Source organism: Lutra lutra, chromosome 5 (genome assembly GCF_902655055.1).
Source record: "Lutra lutra chromosome 5, mLutLut1.2, whole genome shotgun sequence".
NCBI lineage: Eukaryota > Metazoa > Chordata > Mammalia > Carnivora > Mustelidae > Lutra > Lutra lutra.
In genome coordinates, this window is record NC_062282.1 from 77,976,898 (window position 1) to 78,000,455 (window position 23,558).

Genomic DNA, 23,558 nt, shown 5'->3' on the forward strand with positions numbered 1-23,558 from the left:
AACCCACTGAGCCACCCAGGCGCCCCCCGTGTTCATTCTCTTGACTAGAGGCTGGGAAAACCTCTTTTTCTAGATTCCTTTTAAGGTTAATAAAGTAAATTCAGGAAGGAGACTGATGAACCACTAAGCCACATGCCCCAAGCCCTAAAGGAGCTAATAATCCCACCACTGCTCCAAATGTTTTTTGAGCTTCCACTTGGTGTCACCTCTGAACCAGATTTTAAGCCCCCCCCCCCCACAACCTGCCATTATTTTACAGTACAAATCCGTCTTTAGTGCAGGTGATACAAATTGGCGCTCCTCTGATCAGCTCACCCTATTCACCAAATCTAACTCTGAGTGACTTTGGACTGTTTGCCCAAATCACATCTGACAAACACTGAGGATGTCAGTCAGTTCAAAAGGGGCATTCCAGAAAAGGTTTTGAGAAAAAGCAGATCACAGGGATGAGGCTGCCATGGTAACAGCAGCTACCATCCATAGCTCCAGGCTATAAAGTGCCTTCCATGCTGCACAACTCATCCAAGTTTCATCTGTGAAGCACACACTTTCATTCCCATTTTACAGATGAGGACAGGTATGGGGCCTGTGCAAAAATCACACTGCTGAGAAAAGCAGAGCAGAGATTTAAGTCAGGCCTGCCTGGCTCCAAAGCCCATGCAGGAATTGTGACTCCCTTCAGTGTTTCTGTTCTTAGTCATGTGTCCTAAAGGCTGTGCCCTAAATGCTGAGGGAATTGGCGGGAAGGGCAGTGAGATCACCTTTGCATATCTACCAGCACATCCCCTGCCTCCCAGGGGAAAGGGAAGACTTCCATGGACCAAGTGAAAAACCACAGTCCCCGAGAAAGGACAAGCAAGACTAGCTTCTCTGTGCTCAGGCAGTGTCCTCAACAGGAGAAAAAGACCAAGAGGTGACAGAAGTCAGCCAGCCCTTGGTCAACTCTCAAGTAAACCCCATGTCTGGTGCCCTCTCAGTTGGCTTCTTGGGGCTCTGTTCCACGCTGAAACCTTAGCACTTTCTTTTCCCTGCTACCATCACTCCAAATACCAATTTCTTCTCAACTGACTGGCAAGACATTCCAGCTGAGGTGTTAGCTGACAACAGCTTACCATGTCTCACTTCCTTGCACTTATATCTGAGTAAGAGATTCTTAAAGACCAAAGCCTTCATGATCCAGGAGAATGAATGAATCTCTAATGGTAAGCTGACAGATGCTGTGACAGAGACAGACTGCCAGGGCAACATTCTGGGACAGGACCCCTATCTGCCAGAGCCCTACATTAAGTCATAAAAGCAGCCACGCACTTACTAAAAATAATAGCTGACATTTATTGACCATACTCTGCCAATCCCAATGCTAGGTGCTCTGCATATGTAATCACATATCATCTACACTGAAATCTTAACAGAGAGGTATCAAGCCTATTTTCTGGATGAGGAAACAAAGCTCAGAAATGGCCCAACTGCCAACATAGGTGGTAAAACAGAACTTCCCAAGGGTCTCTGCTCCTTCCACTGGTTCCACTACCTTCCACATCACTCACTACCTTCTTGAAGTCCAGGATACCACACAACCACACTCCTTCAGCATCCATACCGCTCCTAAACTGTGGCATCCCAGAGAGGTAGGATGATAGAAGCCAGGAGAAGTGGTTGGTTCCACACCATACCCTGATACACACAAACAACCCTTCCTGGGTGGCCATTAACCTGCACAAATGCCCTTGGGGAGGGCAATTCCAGGCCACCAGGAGCTCTTGCCTGGACTCCGGGCTCTGAAGAAAGGATCATAACCACCCCCTCCTCCCCCACCACCCATTTTCACTGTTGTGATGGTGGCTGGCTGAAGAATTTGGATTTTAAATGCCAACAGGGCAGCAATTTTTATGGTATGAGAGAAAAGATGCTTCAACTCCTACTTGTGCTTAGCACATGATGAAAGATTATGACAAATGGATACAGCTTAGGAACAGACATAAGGATAAAAGTAGCTTCTGTTGATGAAAGTCAGTATTAACATTTTTCTGAGACTAGACTCAATAGAGCTAATATAAATGGGCCAGAATAATTATGGCTCTGAAAGCTCATCTATTTGGTTGGACTATTATCCAAAAGGGACTTACTAACACAGTCCTTAAGCAAATCCATCAGCACATTTTTGTTAATTGTGCATCTGCTAAAGCTCATGAGGGGGACCACTGGATCCTCATGAGTGGCAGGTTGGGGTGGGGTATTGGGGGGAAGTGGGACACAGCCCGGATCCCTTGAGACACTGGTGTGCTTTTCTGGCCAATGCTATGACAAGGACAGCCCCTAAGTCATGCTGTGACCAGTGCCACCCTCAGGGGCCAAAGGGATCTCATCCTCATTATCCTTGAGGAAAAGGCAAAAAAAAAAAAAAAAAAAAAAAAAAAGGCAGCAGTAAGATCTTAGGTAACATTAAAAGCTCAAAAGAATTCGTGACTCCTAACTGCACTTTCTCTTCTGCTCCACGAAGTAGGGAGAAAGGCAGAGAGAAAACAAATTACTTTAGAGAGAAGGTGGAAGCTTGCCATGAGCCAGAGGTGAACCTCAGCTGAGCTGGATTGTTATTAAATTCATCACAATTGTCATTTGCACTTCAAGGCCCTCTTGCTCCAAAGCCTGCAGTACTTACCCAACATTTAGTAGGAGCCCCTGGGGTTGGGGAAGGTGGCCAGGGGAGGGCAAAACTGTCAGAAACCTGACAGTCAAGGCTTCTCAGGGGAGAGGAAAGAGGGGGCACTGGGACCTGGTCAAGGGCAGCCTGTTCCTAGGGCCAGCCAGCGAAACAGGGCCAGAAGCCTTGGCATGCTGCAGCCAGGCCAAGCTTAGAGGCTTTTCGGACACTCTACTCCTGCCTGTGGCAGTGATAGAAACCCTGAGCAGTCAGGTCTAGGTTAATGAAGAGAGGCCTAGAAAGAATAGGGAGAAAAGGACAGAAGGATAGAGAACAGAGAAACAGAGACAGACAGAGAAAGCACAAGGAAGACAGGAGTAGAGGAAGAAGCTTGGTCTTACTTGGTGCTCACTACACAAGCAACCAGCTCTCTTGGGGAAAATCCTGACCTTCCCAATTCTGCCACAAACTGGTTGAATGATCCTAGCCAAGTTACCTAATGTCTCTGAGCCTTGGGATCCTTCTCAAAATGAGGATAATAACTGTAGTTGTCTACTTCATAGGGTAGTTAAGGGGATTAAGTGAGAATACACATAAAGCACTTAATAAACTGCTTGATACATGATAAAATCATCATTATCGATAGTATTGTATCACCATCATCATATTTCCTCCAAAGGAAACTATGCTATGAGCTTTAACAGAGGCCAGAGAAGTAGGGTGGGGGGTTGGGGGGGGGGAAGTACACATACTCCTTGATCCAGTGCTGCCCACATTCCTGCAAGAAAAATAAGCTCACCCTACTCCCACAGAAGCCTTTGTGGCATGGAGGCTTTCCTGGACCTTATAGGATTCTTCTGTTTATGCTAAGATATTTACCGGGTTCTGATGACTGAGGCAGAAGGTGAAACAGGAAGCCATCAGCAGCCCAAGCAGCATTCCCAGAAGAGCCATCCTGGAAGCGGGCAGGCCCTGGGTAGCCATAGTTACAGACCTGAGGAATATAAAAAAAAAAAACAAAACAGAAGGTCAACAGGAGTCTACGGCCATACCACCCTGAACGCGCCCGATCTCGTCTGATCTCAGAAGGTCAACAGGAAGCTGGTGCCTGATCCCCCAGCAATGTGATTCCCAAGATGTCACTTGTTCAAAGGATAACATACATTTTCTGCATAGAGTTATCAAAGGTCTTCTACCACAGGATAAGATCTAAAAGAAGCCTCCATCTCCCATAACGAGTTCAGCCACTCATGGGCAGATACACCTTAGTTGGAAGCATAGAGCCAAGCAGGACTCTTACAGGAGATACAAAGGTGTGGTTCTTTCCTTCCTCATTATCAACTTGTTGTCAGGTTATAGAGGGTGGTATTGGCTATGACAGTGCAAGAAAGAAACTAACCGATTTATTTGTGTGTGAACACACCTGGGCCCAAATTCTCCTAAGCCTTCATAATCATTCACTTCTAAACCATGCTCACTGTTATACCTGAAGAAAGATGCCATCAGTATCCCATCAACAAGCAATTCAATATTCCCAAGCCACAAAGCCTTACACATCACTTTTCAAAAGGCCAAACAATTTTGGGAGGCCAAGGGAAGGCTTGAAGCCCAGGCTCTAGTAGCTACAAAAATTAAAACAAAAGGATAAAAGGGTATCTCATGTTCATGATTACAGACTTAATATTGTTAAGATAATAATACTACCCAAAGCAATATGCAGATTCAATGCAATCTCTATCAAAATACCAATATGGTTACAGAATAGAGAAATCCATCCTAAAATACATATGGAATCTCAAGGGACCCAGAACAACCAAAAAGATCTTGGGAAAAAAAAGAACAAAGTTGGAAGACACATATTTCCTGATTTCAAAACTTACTACAAAGCTACAGTTATCACAACAGTATGGTACAGCCAATAAGGACAGAACATAAAGACCAATGGAATAGAACTGAGGACCCAGAAATAATCATGTATGGTCAACTTATTTTCAATAAGGGTGCCAATACCACCCCATGGGGAAAAAAAGAGTCTCTTCAACAAACAGTTCTGAGACAAGTAAATAGCCACATGCAAAAGATGGGATGGATTCTTCCCTTACACCACATACAAAACTTAACTCAAAATGGATCAAAGACTAAATTTAAGAGCTAAACTTTTGGAAGAAAACATATAGAAAATCTTCATAACCTTAGATTTGGCAATAATTTCTTAAAAAGGATAACAAATAATAACCAGGTTCTGGATAGTAAGTAAATTGAACACGAGTGATATTTAAAAACCTTTATGCCTCAAAAGATTATCAAGACTCCCTGATATGAGGAAGTTGAGAGGCAAAGTGGGGGGGCTTGAGGGGAAGGGAAGGAAAAAATGAAACAAGATGGGATCGGGAGGGAGACAAACCATAAGAGACTCTTAATCTCATAAAACAAACTGAGGGTTGGAGGGGCGGGGTGTAGGGAGACGGTGGTTGGGTTATGGACATTGGGGAAGGTATGTGCTATGGTGAGTGCTGTGAAGTGTGTAAACCGGGCGATTCGCAGACCTGTATCCCTGGGGCTAATAATACATTATATGTTAATAAAAAATTAAAAATTTTTTAAAAATAAAAATGACATAAAATGTATAAACATTTAAAAAAAAGACATTATCAAGAGAGTAAAAAGACAACCAAGAAAAGGGGAGAAAATACTTGCAAATCATCTGATAGGGTTTAATAACCAGAATATATCAACAAGTCCTACAATTCAACAACAACAACAAAAACAACCAAGCAACCCAAATTAAAAAATAGCCAAAGGACTTGAACAGACATTTCTCTAAAGAAGATATACAAATGCCATAGAGACATGAAAATATTTTCAACATCATTAATCATTAAGGAAATGCAAACCAAAACCACATAATTACTACTTCACATCCACTATGGTGGCTGTACTTTTTTAAGATTTTATTTATTTGACACAGAGAGAGATCACAAGTAGGCAGAGAGGCAGGCAGAGAGAGAGAGGGGGAAGCAGGCTCCCCACTGAGCAGAGAGCCCGATGTGGGGCTCGATCCCAGGACCCTGAGATCATGACCTGAGCCGAAGGCAGAGGCCCAACCCACTGAGCCACTTAGGTGCCCTGTATTTTTTTTTTTTTAAAGGAAAATAACTTATATTAACAAGGATGCAGACAAACTGGAACCCTTATACACTGCTGGTGGGAATGTAAACTGCTGTGGGACAAAGTTTGGTGGTCCCTCAAAAAGTAAAACACAGAATTACCTTATGATCCAGCAATTCCACCCCGAGGTATTTATTCCACCCAACAGATCTGAAAACAGTGACTCGGATACTTCCAAGTGAGTATTCATAGCAGCATTGTTCACAATAGCCCAAAGGTGGAAACAACCCCAATATTCATCAACAGATGGAGTTTTTAAAATATTGTATATAGGGGCGCCTGGGTGGCTCAGTGGGTTAAGCCTCTGCCTTCAGCTCAGGTCATGATCCCAGGGTCCTGGGATCGAGCCCTGCATCAGGCTCTCTGCTCAGCAGGAAGCCTGCTTCCCCCTCTCTCTCTGCCTGCCTCTCTGCCTACCTGTGATCTCTGTCTGTCAAATAAATAAATAAAATATTTTAAAAAAAATATATTGTATATACACACTTATGGAATATTATTCAGTCATAAGAAGAATGAAATTCTGATACATGCCTCAACATGAATCAAACTTGAAAAAAATTATATGCCAAGTGAAGTAAGTTAGACACAAAAGAAATTGTTATGAATCTACTTAAATGAATTCTCTTCAACACGCAAATTCAGAGAGACAGAAAGTAGATTACAGGTTACCAGGGGAGTTACTGCTTAATGGGTTTCTCGGTGAAACAATTTTGGTCAGTATACTAGAGTGGCAGTCAAGAGAACTTAATCCAAATTGCTGAATCACTATATATACTATATGCCCAAAGCTAATATTACTGTATATTCACTAACTGGAATTTAAATAAAACATGAAAAAAATGAAGAGAAACCCATGTACTTTAAAAAAATTGGCAAATGATCTAGGAAAGAACGGCAAAAAGAAAAAAATAAAACAAGCTAAAAATTTTTAAGAAGCCTTAGAAAAAGAACATGTCAGCATTAGTCCAGACCCTTATAAAAGGTTTGCATGTTGGTCACTCAGCCCTAATACACCTTATTAGGCTGTTCACTCAACAGAGGCTTAACTGTGTTCATCATAGGGGAACATCTCTGATGAGTATGGTGTTTACCTTTTCTCCTTGCTATTCCTGCCATACTCTGCATTCCACCTCAGGAAATTGGTCCTATAACAGGACTGCAGTGGGACCCAAAGTCCTGTCTGAACCCATTCTCAGCAGTTATTACCCCTTGCTCAGCCCACACCTTCTCAGCCACCGACGGAAACTTTCCCTAAGGACATCTGGAGCCGTAAAGAAAACAGCCCTGCTGGACTGGCACTGTGCTAAAAAAGCATAGCCAAATGGAAAAGCAAAGGCTTGGGCACTAAAAATAGCTGCTACACTCACCCAGCAGCAAAAGCCTTTGCTTTCTGCCAGCTTCTCCCCTCTTTTTTCGTCGACAAAATGGAACGGCGGAGTGCCACATGAGCTTTCCCCAGCAACCTGGTTCCCTGGGGCACCAATCACACTGAAAGACAGGGAGTGAGTTCACAACACAGCATTAGGTTCTGCATAGGTACCTGACCGTGCCGGGGTTGGGGGAGACCCCTTGGGGGGAGGGCAGCCTGGGTGAGGATGAACAAGGAGCAGAGGCTTCCACATCAGGACTGAAAAGGCTGGAAAGGCCCAGGGAGATGGGTCCTGAGAACACACAATGTTCCCTAGAGATTCCTCTAGGCCCCATACCTTTCTTAATCCACAGGCTTGCCTGTGGGGAAAAGGAGAATCAAAAACGGGAACGGGGTGCATTACTGGGAAATATGCCGTAAGAGAAAACAAAGACTATCCCCAAAGCCACAGATTTCCCTCCCTGCATGAAGAGTAGTGTTCATCTGTACATGAATGGACACACACACACAGTTAAACACTCCCTTCTCACAGCCAGGGATAAATACTGGAATTGATGTTGGGGGAAAAGATGAAGAGGAAGAGATAAATGAGAATGAATTAGTCAAGGGCAAAGAAGACAAATGAGCAGCAGGAAGAAATACAGAAGAGACTGAGGCAAAAGAGGTTGGGGGCAGCTGATACACACACAGCAGCTTCCCTACCTCCTGGAGCCGGAGGAGGGGGCGGGGGGGGGGGCAGCAAGAGAAATGGCAGCTCCCACAGGGCTCCCAGCCGCCTCCGTCTCCTGCACACATACTAACGCCCTCAGATGCATTTTATGCCAATACTAAGGATGAGCAATCGATTTGCAAATAGATCCTTCATCTCCCCCCCGCCAAAAATTCCACAAGGACTGCACACCTGACCTATTTATTGCCTCCATATATTTCTCCCTGAAACACAGGGAGAGAGAGAACATGTTGCAGGGAGGAGGTGCCAGGAGACAGAGCTAGGAGAAGTGAGGCTAGGAGAAAGGAATGAGACAGCTTCCCAGGCTTTGCAGGGATACCCTAAGAGCAAGTGCAACACAGAGACATGGGGAATGGTGTCCTGCGTCCTGCTGAGGCCTGGCCTGTAGCCATGTCAACCTGGGCTTGGGCCTTATTCAAGTAGCAGCAGGTGAAGAACATGCAGGCACAGTTTTCTCTGGGCTTTATGCTCAGAGTGCAGAGGGGCGGGGGGTGGGCAGAAAGAAGGAAAGAGGAAGTGGCACACAGCTATGTTTTACCAGGAGAGCTCACAACACAACCAGGGACTTAGGCAGCAACAGCAAGAGAACACCTCAGTACACTGATGTAAGTAAAGCCAAAGTCATGGCGCCCCTTTGAGGCATAGTTGGCACACCTGGCCTGCAGTTAGTGCCCTTTCCAAACCTTCCCAAAACCCACTAACCCTGGATTTGCCTGATCACCTATCCCTGCACATACTGTAAAACAAATCTTCCCATCATCCTTGGCTCTCACTGGAGCACAGAGCAACATCTTTACATTTACGATCTTCTTCTGACTTAAATCACCACCACTCGATCTGGGAAAGGAAACACATTTCAATGTTCTACCAATAACTCTTTCCTTAGGTATCCTTGGGCTTTGGGACAAAAAAGATAATTAGGACTTGAAATGCCCATTTTTTTCCTATCAAAACTGGCCATCTGTAGGTTGCACCTCTACTTTAATAGAGGTTGGATGCTCTCAGCAATCTGTATTTTCAGCTGAGTGTACTGTACAGCTTATGGAAGCAGATGCTTGGGGCACGGGTGGGAGGAGGCCTTTGGACTCACCAGCCCTTGCCTCTCTTGGTGCCTCATGTCCTTTATTCCATTCAGACAGAACTGGGGGGAAAGGACTAGGCACTAGATAAAAAGAAAGTAAAATTTTATTAGCACCATGATCTAACCAACTGAGCTAACCGGCCGCCTAAAGAAAATAAAAGTTTTAAAAAACCAACCATTATCCCACAACATTTATCTTCTCCAAAGGCAAGAAAACAAAAGAATGTGATGAGGATGGCAAAGAGCCAACAGAGGAAGGTGAAGTGGGACTGCTGGATCTCTGAAAGCGTCTTACATGGCTTGCTGGCCCCACGGACAGTGGCTGCTCTCATCTCAGGGCTAGAGCACAAGGAGAACAGGAAAAGGTCAAAAATGTCCTGGGCAGACAGAACCACCTCAGCAAGCTACCTGGGAGCACTCTGAACCCCATCTCAGAAAAGCTCATAGTCTTAACCTACAGTGTATATCCATGTATTTGTTTCCCCAAATCTAGAAGAGAAAGGACAAGAATTCCCACTTCCATCTTAAAAGAAGGAAACTGAAGCAAAGAGATAAAAACACTGGATAGAAAGTATAATACATGAATTTAAAGGCATAATGAGCTAAGGCCAGCTCTTAGCTCTGTCAATTCCTAGGTTTGTGATCTTGAACACAACTATACTAGGCCTCAGTTTCTTAATCTGTAAAATGGGCATAATAAGAGCTCCCATTTCAAAGAGTGTTATAGAAGATTAAATAAATATATGGAAAGTGCTTAATAAAGCATCTGGTATCTACTTACCATTAGAGTAGGGATGATGACTAGCTCTTGGACCTACACAGGCCAGGAGCCCTGGAACCACTCTCCAGAACTCTGCCTTCTACAGGACCTACACATCCTTTAGCTGACCCTAAACCTCAAACTTCAGGACCAAAGCCTTTTGTTGGGTATCTACTCCCAGAAGGTGAAAGAAACAGATGTTATAGGACAACCCCCACCCTTCTTCTCCCCTCCCCCCTCTGAAAACGGAGAGATGAAAGCCAGTTTTCTACTGAGTCCCTAGGCAGACCCAAAGCACTCAGTACTCTTCCCAGCATACAAGTGTCCAGAGAGCCAGGCCACCTTCACATAGAACTGCTGGCTGCAGGAACAGCTGTGAAACAACCTTCTGCTTTCCAGACTGAAGGTTAGAGGATGAACTCTTCCTACAGACACACATTTATTACTATTTATGGGCTACACAAACTCACTCTCTCTCTCTCTCTCTCTCTCACACACACACACACACACACAGTCACTCACCTCTACACAAACAGAAACTTGCTGCCTAATTTGAGCAAATATGAAGCTGAAGAAACAAAGCAAAAAGGACACTGAAAGGACAGCCCTGACAAGAGAAAACAATGTGCAAAAGCTTAAGAAAAGAAACAGGTTTTTAAAGAAAATTTTAAAGGACAGAAGTAAGTCTGGAACAGTCAAGCAAACAGCCTCTTTCCCCCTAAGACATAAACTAAATAGAAAGTCAGGAGGTAAACAGCAATTAAATCCAAAGAGCCTTTGGACAGCAAAAGAAAAGTGGCTTCCAATCCCAGGCCAGCCCAGGTAACTGGCTGGGAGGCTGGACAGGGAATAGCCTTAACCACTGACCATTTGCGTAAATGGGGACAATATCTGTCCCCAATATTGAAGTCATGCCTAGGGCCAAGCAAACAGAGATTGCTCTCAACAGACCCAAGGTACCCAAGAAGGAAAGTGATTGGAGGAGGCTATTGGAGGAAGGAGGTTCACAAGAGACCTAAGCTTCTGCCTCAACAGAATGCTACAAAGCCAAAATCCATTCATGCAGCCTTCAAAAAAGAACCCAGAAGAGCCCTTTCCAGTAGCAATGTAAGGACAGGTACTGGCCCCACCAGAGAGTACATGGAACCAAGAAGGACTCCAGAAGCCCAGCGGGAACTAGAGCAACATGGAATGGGATGAAATAGGATGAAAGCATTCCTGACCCCATCTCAATACTCTGTACTCCAAAAGCTGAGGAACATGACCAATCCCATTCCTATTGCAGTAAGGGGGAAAACAGATCTTCAAGAGGGTAGCTAAGCATATTAGCAAAAGACTGCAATCTCACAGACAAAAGACAGTGACATCAGCTGAAAGAAATCAAGTGACAAAAAAGAGAGCAAACCCAAAAGGGACAAAGCAAATAGAAGCCGAGCCTAGCCCTCTCCAGACCTATGCTACTCAACCACAACCTTCAATAAATCTGAATGCAAGAAGGGAATTTAAGATTCAATCTTCATTAGATCTGCTGAAGACCTAGAAGACATAGCAGGCACTCACTCACTACATGAAGAATAACCAGGGGACACTTGGGTGGCTCAGTTGGTTAAGTGTCTGCCTTCTGCTCAGGTCATGATCCCAGGATCTTGGGATCCAGTCCCACATCAGGCTCCTTGCTCTGCGGGAAGCCTGCTTCTCCCTCTGCCTGCCATTCCCCCTCCTTGTGTGCATGCTCTCCCTCTCTGACAAAAACAGTCTTTGGAAAAAAAAAAAAAAAAAAAAAAGGATAACCAGGGTTCAATGCCTTTAGGCCTGAAGCTTGTCAGCAGATCCAGGAAAGCTCTGCTCTGGCAACTTCACACCTACCAAAGACAAAGAGGTACAGAAGGCCAGGGCAGGGTCAGAACTTTGGTGCCATAACCACAGGGAGAATAAGCAAAGCAACAAGAATAGAGTCCCTGTCTTAGAGAGAAACCTGGAGGGACAGGAACAACGAGCAAGAATAATCTTCACATGATGGCTGGAGTTTAAGAAAAAAGCAAAGCGAGCAACGTTCTCAAACAAGGAACAAAAACAATAGTGCAGAATCAAACAGATCAACAGAGGAGAGAACCCTGAGAAATTCAAGTTATAGGAACAATGTCAAGAGATCAGAATGAGGATATAAAAGGCCACTGGATTTGGCAATGAGGCAGCCAGAGGGCCCTGCAAAAGAGCGCACACGTGAGAAGAAATAGAGGCACATAAATAGAATCCTCTGAAAGCTTGAGTGAGTACACTTAAGTCTGGAGATTTGGGGCCACTTCTGTAAATCCAATTTTTTCAATATTATCACTCAAGTCTCAACGATAACAGAGAAAAAATCAACTCTAATGGTCAGATCCTACAGATGGATCCTCTAATGCCATAGAAAGGTTCTTACTGTGGTGTAGAACTACCTTCTCTAACACACAAATTCTCAGGATAATGACAGGCACAGTCACACCGGCAAAAGAAGGGGGCAGGGAAGCAAACCATCAAGAACAAACTCCCATTAGACACAACTCCACCTTCTCTTAGCTCTCGGCTATGCCTCAGACTGCTCAGAAGCTTTAGTCCTGGTACTTTGTAATATGGGATGGAGAGAAATACCTCAATGACATCAAATCCCCTAGGATTCAAATGCACTATCTGGGCCGCCCACAGGGAAATAAATTCTGTCTCATAGTAATCATAGTCAGTGTTTATAAAGCACTTGTTATGTTCCAAGCAAAGTTCTAAGCTCATTCACTCTTCTCAACAACTCTGATAGGGTTCTAATATGCTTCTCAGTCTGCCCATGAAGGGACTAAAATTCAGAAAGGTTAACTAATTTGCCCAAGATCATGAAGCCAGAGAGTAGTTGTCAAGAATCAAAGCCAGTTGGCCCAGAACCCATCCTCTTTCCACAGGCCACACTGCCTTTCCAGTGGCCTATGAATCAGCCACAGAAATTGGACTCATTTTACTTATTCTACAACAGTGTGACTACAAAGGCACACATTTTGTGTTAGGAGAAAAAATTTTAAATGAGCTTACTGGGGCCCTCTTGTGGAAAGACCCACCTCTACCATGTCAAAGCTTCTCTCTCTCTCTCTCTCACACACACACAAACACACACACTATGTTTTGATTGGTGAATGCCCTTGGCACAGACCAGCCAACATATGAGGCACAGACATTCAAGAGGAAGAACACCCTTAACTCATGTTGCAACCAGATCACTGGCACTCTGTGTGGTTTGACCTCTTAAACTCCCATTATATAGGGTTCCCAACAGAACAGGAAGGACAAATACTGTTGCTCTCCAACCCCACACACTCCCTTCATGTATACCCAACTGTCTGCCAAGAACTCGGCAGAGGGGAGGGGCAACTATATTGGCCAAGATGATATCCAAGCTCATTTCCATCTACTCTGTGATCATGACATCCCCATTCTGCATGTAGGGAACACTGAGGACAGGATCACCTCTTCATGGCAGAAGAAAATGGAGCCCAAAAAGGTGACTGTCATTTGCCTAAGCACACCAGTAAGTGACCAGGTGAGTTAGAGAACTATCCCAGACCAGCTCATTGTACTTCCCCTAGGCCCTAGATGACAAACTCCCAGGAAAGAGTGGGCAAGAAGACCTACTCCTTATACTTGCTCCCTAACCCTGCCTGAGGTCCTAAGAGTGATGGGCCTGTGTCTGATAAAAGCAAGGGGTACTAGAAGCTCTACTCTACCCCATCTCCACTCTGATGTAATGAAAAGAATGTGGGCTCTGGATTTCAACCCAGGTTTCCTGGACTGGTCACAGGACTTTGAACTAGCTGCTTAACCTCTCCAGGTTTCAACTCCTTCATCTACTAAAGGACTTGATAGTAACCACTTTACTTTGTAGAATGGCTGTCAGTATTAAGTGAGATGTTATGAAGAAGCATACAGCACAGTGCCTGACACTAAGTAAGGGCTCAAGAAGCTTGTAGCTCTCATTAACAACTATTCTGAGAGAAAATTCCAAGCCAAGGATAGGATAAACAAAAGCAGTGAGAGCTTCATTCTCTTACAGAATTGACTTGTGTTCTATCAGCCAAGTCTCTCCTTGGAATTCAGTTTCCCTGAGCCATCTGGACTACACTCTAGGTGGCTACATAGGCACTTCCATGGAAATCTCAGCATTGCTGGCTGGATCTGCATCAGTGTCCACTAAAGAAATGACTGAGAATGGCCACTTCAGGGGTTCCTGGGTGGCTCAGGTGGTTAAGTGACTGCCTTCAGCTCAGGTCATAATCCCAGGATCCTGGGACTGAGCCCCACATCAAGCAGGGAGCCTACTGCTCCCCTTTGCTTGTGCTGTCAAATAAATAAATAAAATCTTAAAAAAAAAAAAAGAATCGTCACTTCCTGGTGACTCAGTCCTGTCTCCAAACTCCAATACCTCTAGGGGACAATAGAGAAGACAGGAATAGCTGGGCCAAATTCAGCAGACCTAGACTATTTGGACCACCCTAGATAGGGTCAGCCGGCATCCAGAGAGTAAGGTGCCAGGTCCTCCTTCTTCCGTCTCCTTTAAAATAATAAATGGATCTCCTGATAGTAAGCACAATGGGTTTTCTCTATAGCCTGCTCTCAAAGAAAACCAGGGACTTTCACACACTCATCCACATACAACCTGAGGCAGAATTGGAGTTCATCTTTCCTTTCCCTGCTGCCTCCAAGCTTCCAGAGAAGATCAAGTCCTCTTAGTGAAATAAGGGGAAGGAAGGTACAACTCCCTGTCCTTAACTCTAAAAGGGCCATCTGCAAATCCATAAGTACACCAACCCTTATTCTATGCTAGCCATTCTGGCACTTTGGATTATAGGCATTCAGCACTCCACTCTAGAAACAGGTACCTCACAAAGATATTTTACCATTATCCTCAGTCTCCAGAACACACTGAGCACCATATCACAGAACCGGACATACTATAGAACAGAACAACATACTACAGGAACAGAACACTGAGCATCATACTACAGAACCACCAATGTCCTCAGGTAGTTGGTGCCCCATTCACTATTAGTGGGTAACATAACCCTTCCACAAATGAGTTTCAGATGGTACAATCACCAAAAAGAAAGCCCTCTTAAGAAATATGGAACAAGAAAATGTATAGTGTTCTAGGCAACTTGAGACACAATTACAACTTCAAAATGATGAGAGGAGCAACAATTAGGTTCTTCCTTAAGCTAATTCAGGGGCCCGAAGAAAACAGCATTAACTTACAGAAAAAATTAGTGCAGCATGAGGACAGGTCACCAAGCATGGAACTCGCTACTACCATGTTGGCAATGACTTGGTCTTCCAGGTAAATCGGCAACTGAAACATCATATTTTATTTTTAACATGCCTTAGAGTCCAAGACTATTTATAATCCCAGATCCTTAAAAATTTGAAAGAGGGGTGAATTTTAAAATGTACACATTTACATACGTGGGCAGAAACACAAAAATCAGATGCCTCTCAATACAGCTCTGGGAGCCATAACTCACGGCTTTCACAATCCCACCTAACACCCAAAGAAAAACTGGGCGCCTTCTCCAAGAGAGGGTGGGAGGCTGGGTAGGTAGCCAAGAAACAAAGAAACCTAAACTCAGCACTTGGCAGGACCATTAAGGAGCAGAGGATTTTAAATGCATTGTTTCTGACTCTAAATATGTCTACATTTATTACCAATTTGGGATCAGAAACCACATTTAGTTCTGCTGTGACCACGCACTAAAAATATTAAGCAGAGTATTGCCTAGGAAACAGCAGTCTTCCCTGCTGCGACAGCCCCATTTCAGAGTCGACTCTGCCATTGTCCCAGGGCTCCCCATCCTGGGCTTCACGAGCAGAAATGCCCCTGTCCTGCCAACGTCTCACTTGGTTTTTAGAAAGCAATGATAGGAGCTGGAGCTGGGGACTACACAACCTTGTCATCCTCTCTAAGGCTGTTATATGCCCAATAAAATTCCATTTCATGGGCCTTTAATAACTAGACCCTACCAGATTAGGAGCTCCATAAGGAAGGAATAATTGTCCACTGCTGTATCTCCACTGCTCAACACTGTGCCTGGCACTCAAAAGTACCTGCTGATGTAATAAAATCAACAATCTAAAAAGGGGTCATCTGGGGGGCACCCAGGTGGCTCAGTTGGTTAGGCAGCTGCCTTTGGCTCAGGTTGTGATTCCAGCATCCTGGGATCCAGCCCCATATTGGGCTCCCTGCTCAAAGAGGAGTCTGCGTCTCCCTCCCCCAGCCCTTATGCTTTCGCTTGCTCTTGCTCTTTTTCTCTCTCCCCCTCTCAAATAATTTTTTTTTTTTTTAAATTTAAAAGGGGTCCTCTGGGGCGCCTGGGTGGCTCAGTTGGTTACACGTGTGACTTTGGCTCAAGTCATCATCTCAGGGTACTGGAATGGAGCCCTGCATCCAGCTCCCTGCTCAGCGAGGAGTCGTTCGTCCTTCTCCCTCAGCTGGTACACACTTCCTCTCTCTTGCTCTATCTCTGTCAAATAAGTAAAATCTTAAAAAGGGGTGGGGAGGTCATCTGGAACAGCACAAGGGAAAACAGTGTTGTCATTAAAACAGATGAAAAAAATTTTAAATAGGTGAACGTGTGGACAGTGATGATACAGGAAAATAGATACATATTTTTAAGCAGAAGCAGAACATAACAGCACACATGTATGAAATATTACTTTGAAAAATAGTATGTGTGACCACCTCTAAGATCAGATATGAAATTAGAATTATGAGAAGCTATGCTCAATGGAGTCTTTCTTCCTGAAACGTTAGCTATGTGAGAAAACATTTAAAATAAATACTATTTTGGGGGCACCTGGGTGGCTCAGTTGGTTAAGTATCTGACTCTCGGTTTCAGCTCAGGCCAGGATCTCATGGGTTGTGAAACTGAGCCTGACATCCAGCTCCACACTCAGCAGGCAGTCTGCTTGAAGACTCTCTCCCTCTGTCCCTCCCCCCACCTGCGTGTGTGTGTGTGTGTGTGTGTGTTCTCTCTCTCTTTCTCTCAAATCTTTTTTTTTTTTTTAATTTATTTGACAGAGAGAGATCAGAAGTAGGCAGAGAGAGAGAGGAGGAAGCAGGCTCCCTGCCGAGCAGAGAGCCCGATGCAGGGCTCGATCCCAGGACCCTGAGATCATGACCTGAGCTGAAGGCAGAGGCTTAACCCACTGAGCCACCCAGGTGCCCCAAATCAGTAAATCTTTAAAAAATAAATATTATCTTCAACATGGAACCCACTCCCTTGTCTGTTGACTTGATCTGGTCCTTGGGATGGCTCAGAGGCCTTGCTCTCGTCTGGCAAGCCCAAGAACAGATCATCCATTCATCAGCCCAGAGAAAAAGTACAAGGGCAAAGCTGTAATCTTCAAGTCCAACTTATCAACTTCACCCTGTTTGCCAGAGTATCTGCCAGTGTGCATCATCAGTATGAATGGCTCACTAGACAGGTGGTCAAGATGGAGGTGTTAAGACAAAAAAGAGTATGTAAAAGCTTTAAGGCCAGAGTTTCAAATAAGGACCATCATGCCACACAGCCCAGGGCCTTCTAAGCCAGCAAAGTGACTGTTCAGAGGTAACAGTATACCAACCCTTCCAAATATTAAAAAAAAAAAAAAAAAAAAGAACCCACAAAAAAAAAAAAAAAAAAAAAAAAAAAAAGGGAACACTGAGTCCTCTGAGTCTAGATCGTGACACCAAAGCAAGAAAAGGACACTACAAGAAAACTACCGACCAATTGAATATACATGCGAATATCCTCAAAAGATTACTAGCAAGCCAAACTGAGCACCCTATTAAAAAGGATTGTATAACATGATTGAGTGGCATTTATCCCAGTAATAAAAGGGTGGTTCAGCAAGCAAAATTTAATCCATTTGCTACATGCTGATAGAATAAAGGGAGGGGACCCAAAACCATGATCATCTCAATTGATACCGAGAAAGCATTTAACAAAATCCAACATTCTTCCATAAACACTCAAACCAGGAAGAGAGCTTTACCATGATATAGGTAGGTCATATATGAAGATGATCATGTATGAAGAACCCACAGCTAACATCAATGATGAAAAGCTGAAAGTTTTTTCCAAGATTAGGAACAACGTAAGGATGCCCGCTTTTGTCAGTTATATTTGACATTAATATTGAAAGTTCTAGCCAGAACAATTAGGCAAGAAAAATAAAACGTATCCATATTGGAAAGGAAGAAACAAAACTATCTCTATTCACAGATGACATAAACTTGTATGTGGAGAACCTTGAAGAATCTATAAGAAAACCTGCTGGAGCTAATAAGCAAAGCTGCAGGGACAAAAATCAATACTCAAAAATCAGTTGTGTTTCTATACTTTAGCAAAAAAGATTCCAAAAGGGAAATTAAGAAAACAATTCCATTTAAAATAACATTAAAGGGGCACCTGGGTGGCTCAGTGTGTTAAAGCCTCTGCCTTCGGCTCAGGTCACGATCCCAGGGTGCTGGGATCAAGCCCCACATCAGGCTCTCTGCTCAGTGGAGCCTGCTTTCCCATCTCTCTCTCTCTCTGCCTGCCTCTCTGCCTACTTGTGATCTCTGTCTGTCAAATAATTAAATAAAATCTTAAAAAAATAAAAATAAAAATAACATTTAAAAAAATCTAGGGCACCTGGGTGGCTCGGTGGTTAAGTGTCTGCCCTTAGCTCAGGTCATGATCTCAGGGTCCTGGGATGGAGCCCTACGTTGGGCTCTCCACGCAGCAGGGTGTCTGCTTTACCCTCATACTCTCCTTCTCTGCGCTCTCGCTTTCTCTCTCTCTTAAATAAACAAATAGGAATAAATTTAACCAAAGAAGAAATACTTTAACCAAATGAAAAAACATGTACACTGGAAACTACAAAACTGCTAAAAGAAATTAAAGACAGCCTAAATAAATGCAAAGATATTCCGGGTGAATTGGAAGACATAATATTGTCAAAATGACACTACTACCCAAAACAATCTACAGATTCAATGCAATATCTGTCAAAATCCCCACAGCATTTTTCGAGGAAATGGAAAAACCGATCCTAAAATTCTTATGGAATCTTTAAAAGGAAGAACCAAGTGGGAGGGTTCACATATGCTGACTTCGAAACTGGACCACAAAGCTAACAGAAACAAAACAACATGGTACTGACATAAAGGTAAACACATACTCTCCCATCTACAGTCAGTGATTTTTGAGCCACCAGGCACCCCACAGTCAGTGATTTTTAACAAGGATGTCACTGACTAAGGAAGGATTAAAGTCCTACATTTAACAGTAAAATTATAAAACATAAGGGCAAAGCTTTGTGATCCTGGATTGGGCAAAAACTTCTTAAATATGACACTAAAACACAAACAATAAAAGAGAAAACATATAAACTGAATTCCATCAAATTTTAAAAACTTTTGTGCCTCAACACTAGCAATAAAATGAAAAGAAAACCCATAGAATGGGAGCAAATATTTGCAAATCACATATCTGATAAGGGTTTAATTTCCACAATATAGGGGCACCTGGGTGGCTCCATTGGTAAAGCGTCTGCATTTGGCTCAGGTCATGATCCCAGGACCCCACACCAGGCTCCCTGCTCCGTGGGTTGCCTGCTTCTCCCTCTCCCTCCGCCACCTCTCCCCTGCTTGTGCGCTCACTTTCTCTCTACTCCTCTCTCAAATAATTTTTTTTTTAATTTTCCACAATATAGAAACTCCTACAACTCAAAAACAAAAAGACAAGCAACCCAATTTGAAAACTGGTGAAGGAGGGGTGCCTGGGTGGCTCAGTGGGTTAAAGCCTCTGCCTTCAGCTCAGGTCATCACCCCAGGGTCCTGGGATAGAGCCCCGCATCGCATCGGGCTCTCTGCTCAGCAGGGAGCCTGCTTCCTCCTCTCTCTCTGCCTGCCTGTATTAAAAAGCACTCTCAGCCTACTTGTGATCTCTGTCTGTCAAACAAACAAATAAATAAATAAAATGAAAGCTGGTGAAGGCAATATAGAAAGAAGGTTACTTCTCTAAAGAAGATACATAAGTGGCCAATAAGCTCATGAAATTGTGCTTATTATCAGTTGTGGGTACCGAAAGCCAAATCAAAATCACAAGAAATACCATCTGACACCTATCAGAATGGCAATGATTAAAAGAAAAAAAAATTAAATGATTAAAAGAAAAAAAAAAAAGGAAACAGCTGACAAAGATATGGAAAAGTGGTATATTGCCAGAGGGCATGTAAAATGGTGCAGCTACTGCGGAAAACTTTGGCACTTTTTCAAAAAGCTACACAGAGAATTCTATGACCCAGCAATTCCATTCCTAGGTATATACCCAAATATCTGAAAACAGCGACTCAAAAGATATTTGCATGTCACTGTTGCCAAAAGGTGGAAATAACCTAAGTACTCACCAAGAGATGGGTAGATATTTTAGCAGATTTTTTTTTATGTGGTATATGCATACAATGGATTTTTCAGTCACAGAATGAAGTTCTGAAGCATCCTACAATATGGATGAACGTTAAAAATATTATGCTAAGTGAAATAAGCCAGACACAAAAAGACAAGTATTATGTAATTCCACTAATATGAAGTACCTACAATAGGCAAATTCAGACAAGAAAGTCTGAAAGTCAGAGGTCACTGGGGCTTGGGGGAGGAGATAGGAAATGGGAAGTTACTGCTTAGTGGGTTCAGAGCTTCTGTCTGGAAGGATTAAAAAAAAAGTTTTAGAAATAGATAGTGGTAATGGTTGTACTGCACTGTGAATGCAATTAATGCTACTGAATTATATGCTTAAAAAATGGTTAAAATGGCAAATTTCATGTGATATATATTTTACCACACTGAGAAAGAATTTAAGACTGCTCACAAATTGGGAACTGTCAAATATGGGACAATGAGCACATGGGTATGCTCATTACACAAAAATTTAAGAAGCAAAAATGGTGTTTTCTGTACTTTTTCTATTATTTTTGGTGAAGGTAAAGAAGCCCCCTTCTATTTTTAAAAAGCTGTTTTTTATCATGAATGGGTGTCATATTTTACCATGTGTGTTTTTTACATCTACAAAGATGATCACACAGTGTTTTTCCCTTTAGCCTGTTATTATAGCAAATTTTGTGTAAAGATCTCCTAATGTGAAACCACCCTTGCATACCTTGGGATAAGCCCAACTTAGTCAGATGGTCATTTTTATATCCTACTGGGTCTGATTTGCCATATTTTGCTGGTCCTCCGTGTACCCCCATGACTCTCTGTGCAGCTGCCCTAAAACCCACCAAACTGTACTGGAAATATGGACTCCCTGAGGGCGTAGACTTCTTCCTCATCCACTGTTCCATCCCTAGCTAGTCTAAGGTCTAGGCCACAGCAAGCACCCGATAAAAGTATGGCTGATTAATTAATAAATGAAAGAATATGTGGAGAGACAACAGGTGAGCAGATGAACACCTTAATCCAGAATACTGACACCCACTCAAGATGTGCAGAGCAGATTTTTCCAGCAGGGAGACCTTGCAGGCACTCACCAACCACTCCACAGAGCCGTCTTCTCTATGGGCAGCTCAGTTTGTCTGCAGCCCTGTAAGCTGAACCCCAGCCCTAGATTCTCGTCTCCCCATTTTCCCTCATTACCCAGTGAACAACATTCCGAAGTTCGTGCCTGCTTTCACCCAACAGGATCCAGCCCTCATCATATCAAAGCACACCCCAAAGCTTAGATCCTGTGCTGAGATTAAGGAGGAATTCAGTATTGGATTCAAGCTTAGAAGTGTTCCTCCCAATCTCAGAGTTTATTCCCAACAATCAAAATGGCCTCATCCTAGCCCTGATTGGAAAAGCAAAAGCCCATCCCATTAACAATTCACTACATCAGCAGCACAGAGGAGGAGAGCAATCAGCAAGGGAAACAGCTGAATTATTTCAGCAGCTGTAAATTATGTGTTCTCTTTTCCTTTCCTCCTCCAAGTCCGTGCTCAACTGTGCCCCACGCCTCCACACTGAACCTGGGTTTGTCAAGTATCTACGTCAACTACAGTAACCAAACTTGAGTTCAAGAAGCAATATTAAAAAGCACTAATTAACTGATATTTAAATACTGTGTTTAATGTCAACAAAATCACACTTTAAACATCTAGTCTATTAGTTACTTAATTAAATTCTTTAAAATCCTTGGACACTGGCACAGAGCACACTGCCTGGGGGAGCTATTCCCAGGCCTTGGCTTGGCAGGCTGTGGAAGAGGAGGAGCCCGTACCCTGGGGAAGCAGTGCCGGAAGAGCCCAGTTTCGTTCTAGAGTCTCCTAATGAGGTGGCTTCTTTTCACAACTCCACTGGTCTCCACAGGGGATCAAGAACATGATGAACACATTCTGAGCATGGAAAACAGTCAAACCAGGCCACAATTTATTTTTTAGTGTATTTTTAAAAAAATATATATATATACACACACATCCATAAACCCAAGAGAGAAACTTCTCCCATCTGGTATCTGCTCTTCTGAAGAGTGGTGCATTACAAGATATTCAAGCATGTATACAAAGGGGATACAACAGGATTTGTGACAGCAGGTAGGGTCAGGGGGCTCTGCAAGATGCCACCAACCAAATCCCAGCCTGCCAGGAGTCATCAGCCTGAAACTGACAGGGGTACACTCAGCCAGAGCAGCATCCTAGACTGGAGCCTGCAAGGGGACTCTAGGTTCCAGTGAATGAGCTTGTGATGGGGATGCCAAAGGGACCGCAGGAAGTCTCCCTTGCCACAATAGGCTCCACAGAGACAACTTGCCAGCTAGCCTTATCATAGGACCAGGTTTGTTGAAAGGGGTGACATGCCAGCCACCCACCCAGGTAAACATATTCTAGAAACAGTCAGTCTCACAATAGGCCTCATGACAGAGCACATTTGGTAAAGGATGAGTAAGCATTTGGAGCCCACCTTGTGGGCAGCTATGAACCCAATTCCACTGGATCAGACAGTATCTTTGAAGAGCATCAAAGGTGTGAATGATGCCAAGTTAGCCCTCCCCTGCCTCACCCTTACTGCAGAGGCCCTAGTTTTCCTAGTTTCCTACAAAACTACCACCTCACCTCCAGGTTGGCCTTACTTTTTTTGTCTCTGTTACTCAGGACTTTCCCTACACCTTCTATTTTGCCTGAAGAGTCTGCCTTGCCAGAGAGTAGGAGGCAATTCTTTCCAATTAGTTCATCCTGTCTCTCAGTGCTCAGGGATTGCTCTTATGGCAGCTCTCCTTAAAACAGCCACTGCAGGGGCGCCTGGGTGGCTCAGTGGGTTAGGCCGCTGCCTTCGGCTCAGGTCATGATCCCAGGTCCTGGGTTTGAGCCCCGCATCGGGCTTTCTGCTCAGCAGGGAGCCTGCTTCCTCCTCTCTCTCTGCCTGCCTCTCTGCCTACTTGTGATTTCTCTCTGTCAAATAAATAAATAAAATCTTAAAAAAAAAAAAAAAACAGCCACTGCAGCCCCTGGTAATGCCAACAGAAAACACTGTAGAAAAAGCTTCGTTAATATTACAGACTCTTAACCCTGAAAGGCAACCACTCCCATAAACAACTAGGCAACAAGCCCTGGGTTCAGAGAAGCCAGATGTTTGGGTTGCCACTCACAAAAACATGGAGAGCATCCAGAGAAACAGAAAAGCACTAAGCCCACGCAGCCCAGACATGATGTTCACTTAACTACCTGCAGTGCCTCACCCACGCCAAATCCATTTCAACATCAGATAAGTTAACAGTCCCAATCCAGAAAAATATT

At 43.7% G+C, this 23,558-nt stretch overlaps 1 protein-coding gene across 11 annotated transcripts in view; it reads right to left on the bottom strand.

Moving 5' to 3' along the window:
* SIL1 (SIL1 nucleotide exchange factor) overlaps positions 1–23,558 on the bottom strand; it is a 262,858-nt gene that overhangs the window by 157,341 nt on the left and 81,959 nt on the right. For 7 of the 11 annotated variants that reach the window (XM_047729781.1, XM_047729779.1, XM_047729783.1 and 4 more), the window contains one exon: positions 3,521–3,613. In XM_047729781.1, coding sequence (XP_047585737.1) covers positions 3,521–3,613 — 93 coding nt within the window. Of the gene's footprint in view, positions 1–3,520; positions 3,636–7,176; positions 7,298–9,770; positions 9,791–20,198; positions 20,220–23,558 lie in introns of those variants that run through there. The other 4 variants (XM_047729775.1, XM_047729776.1, XM_047729778.1 and 1 more) reach the window with 4 other exon arrangements.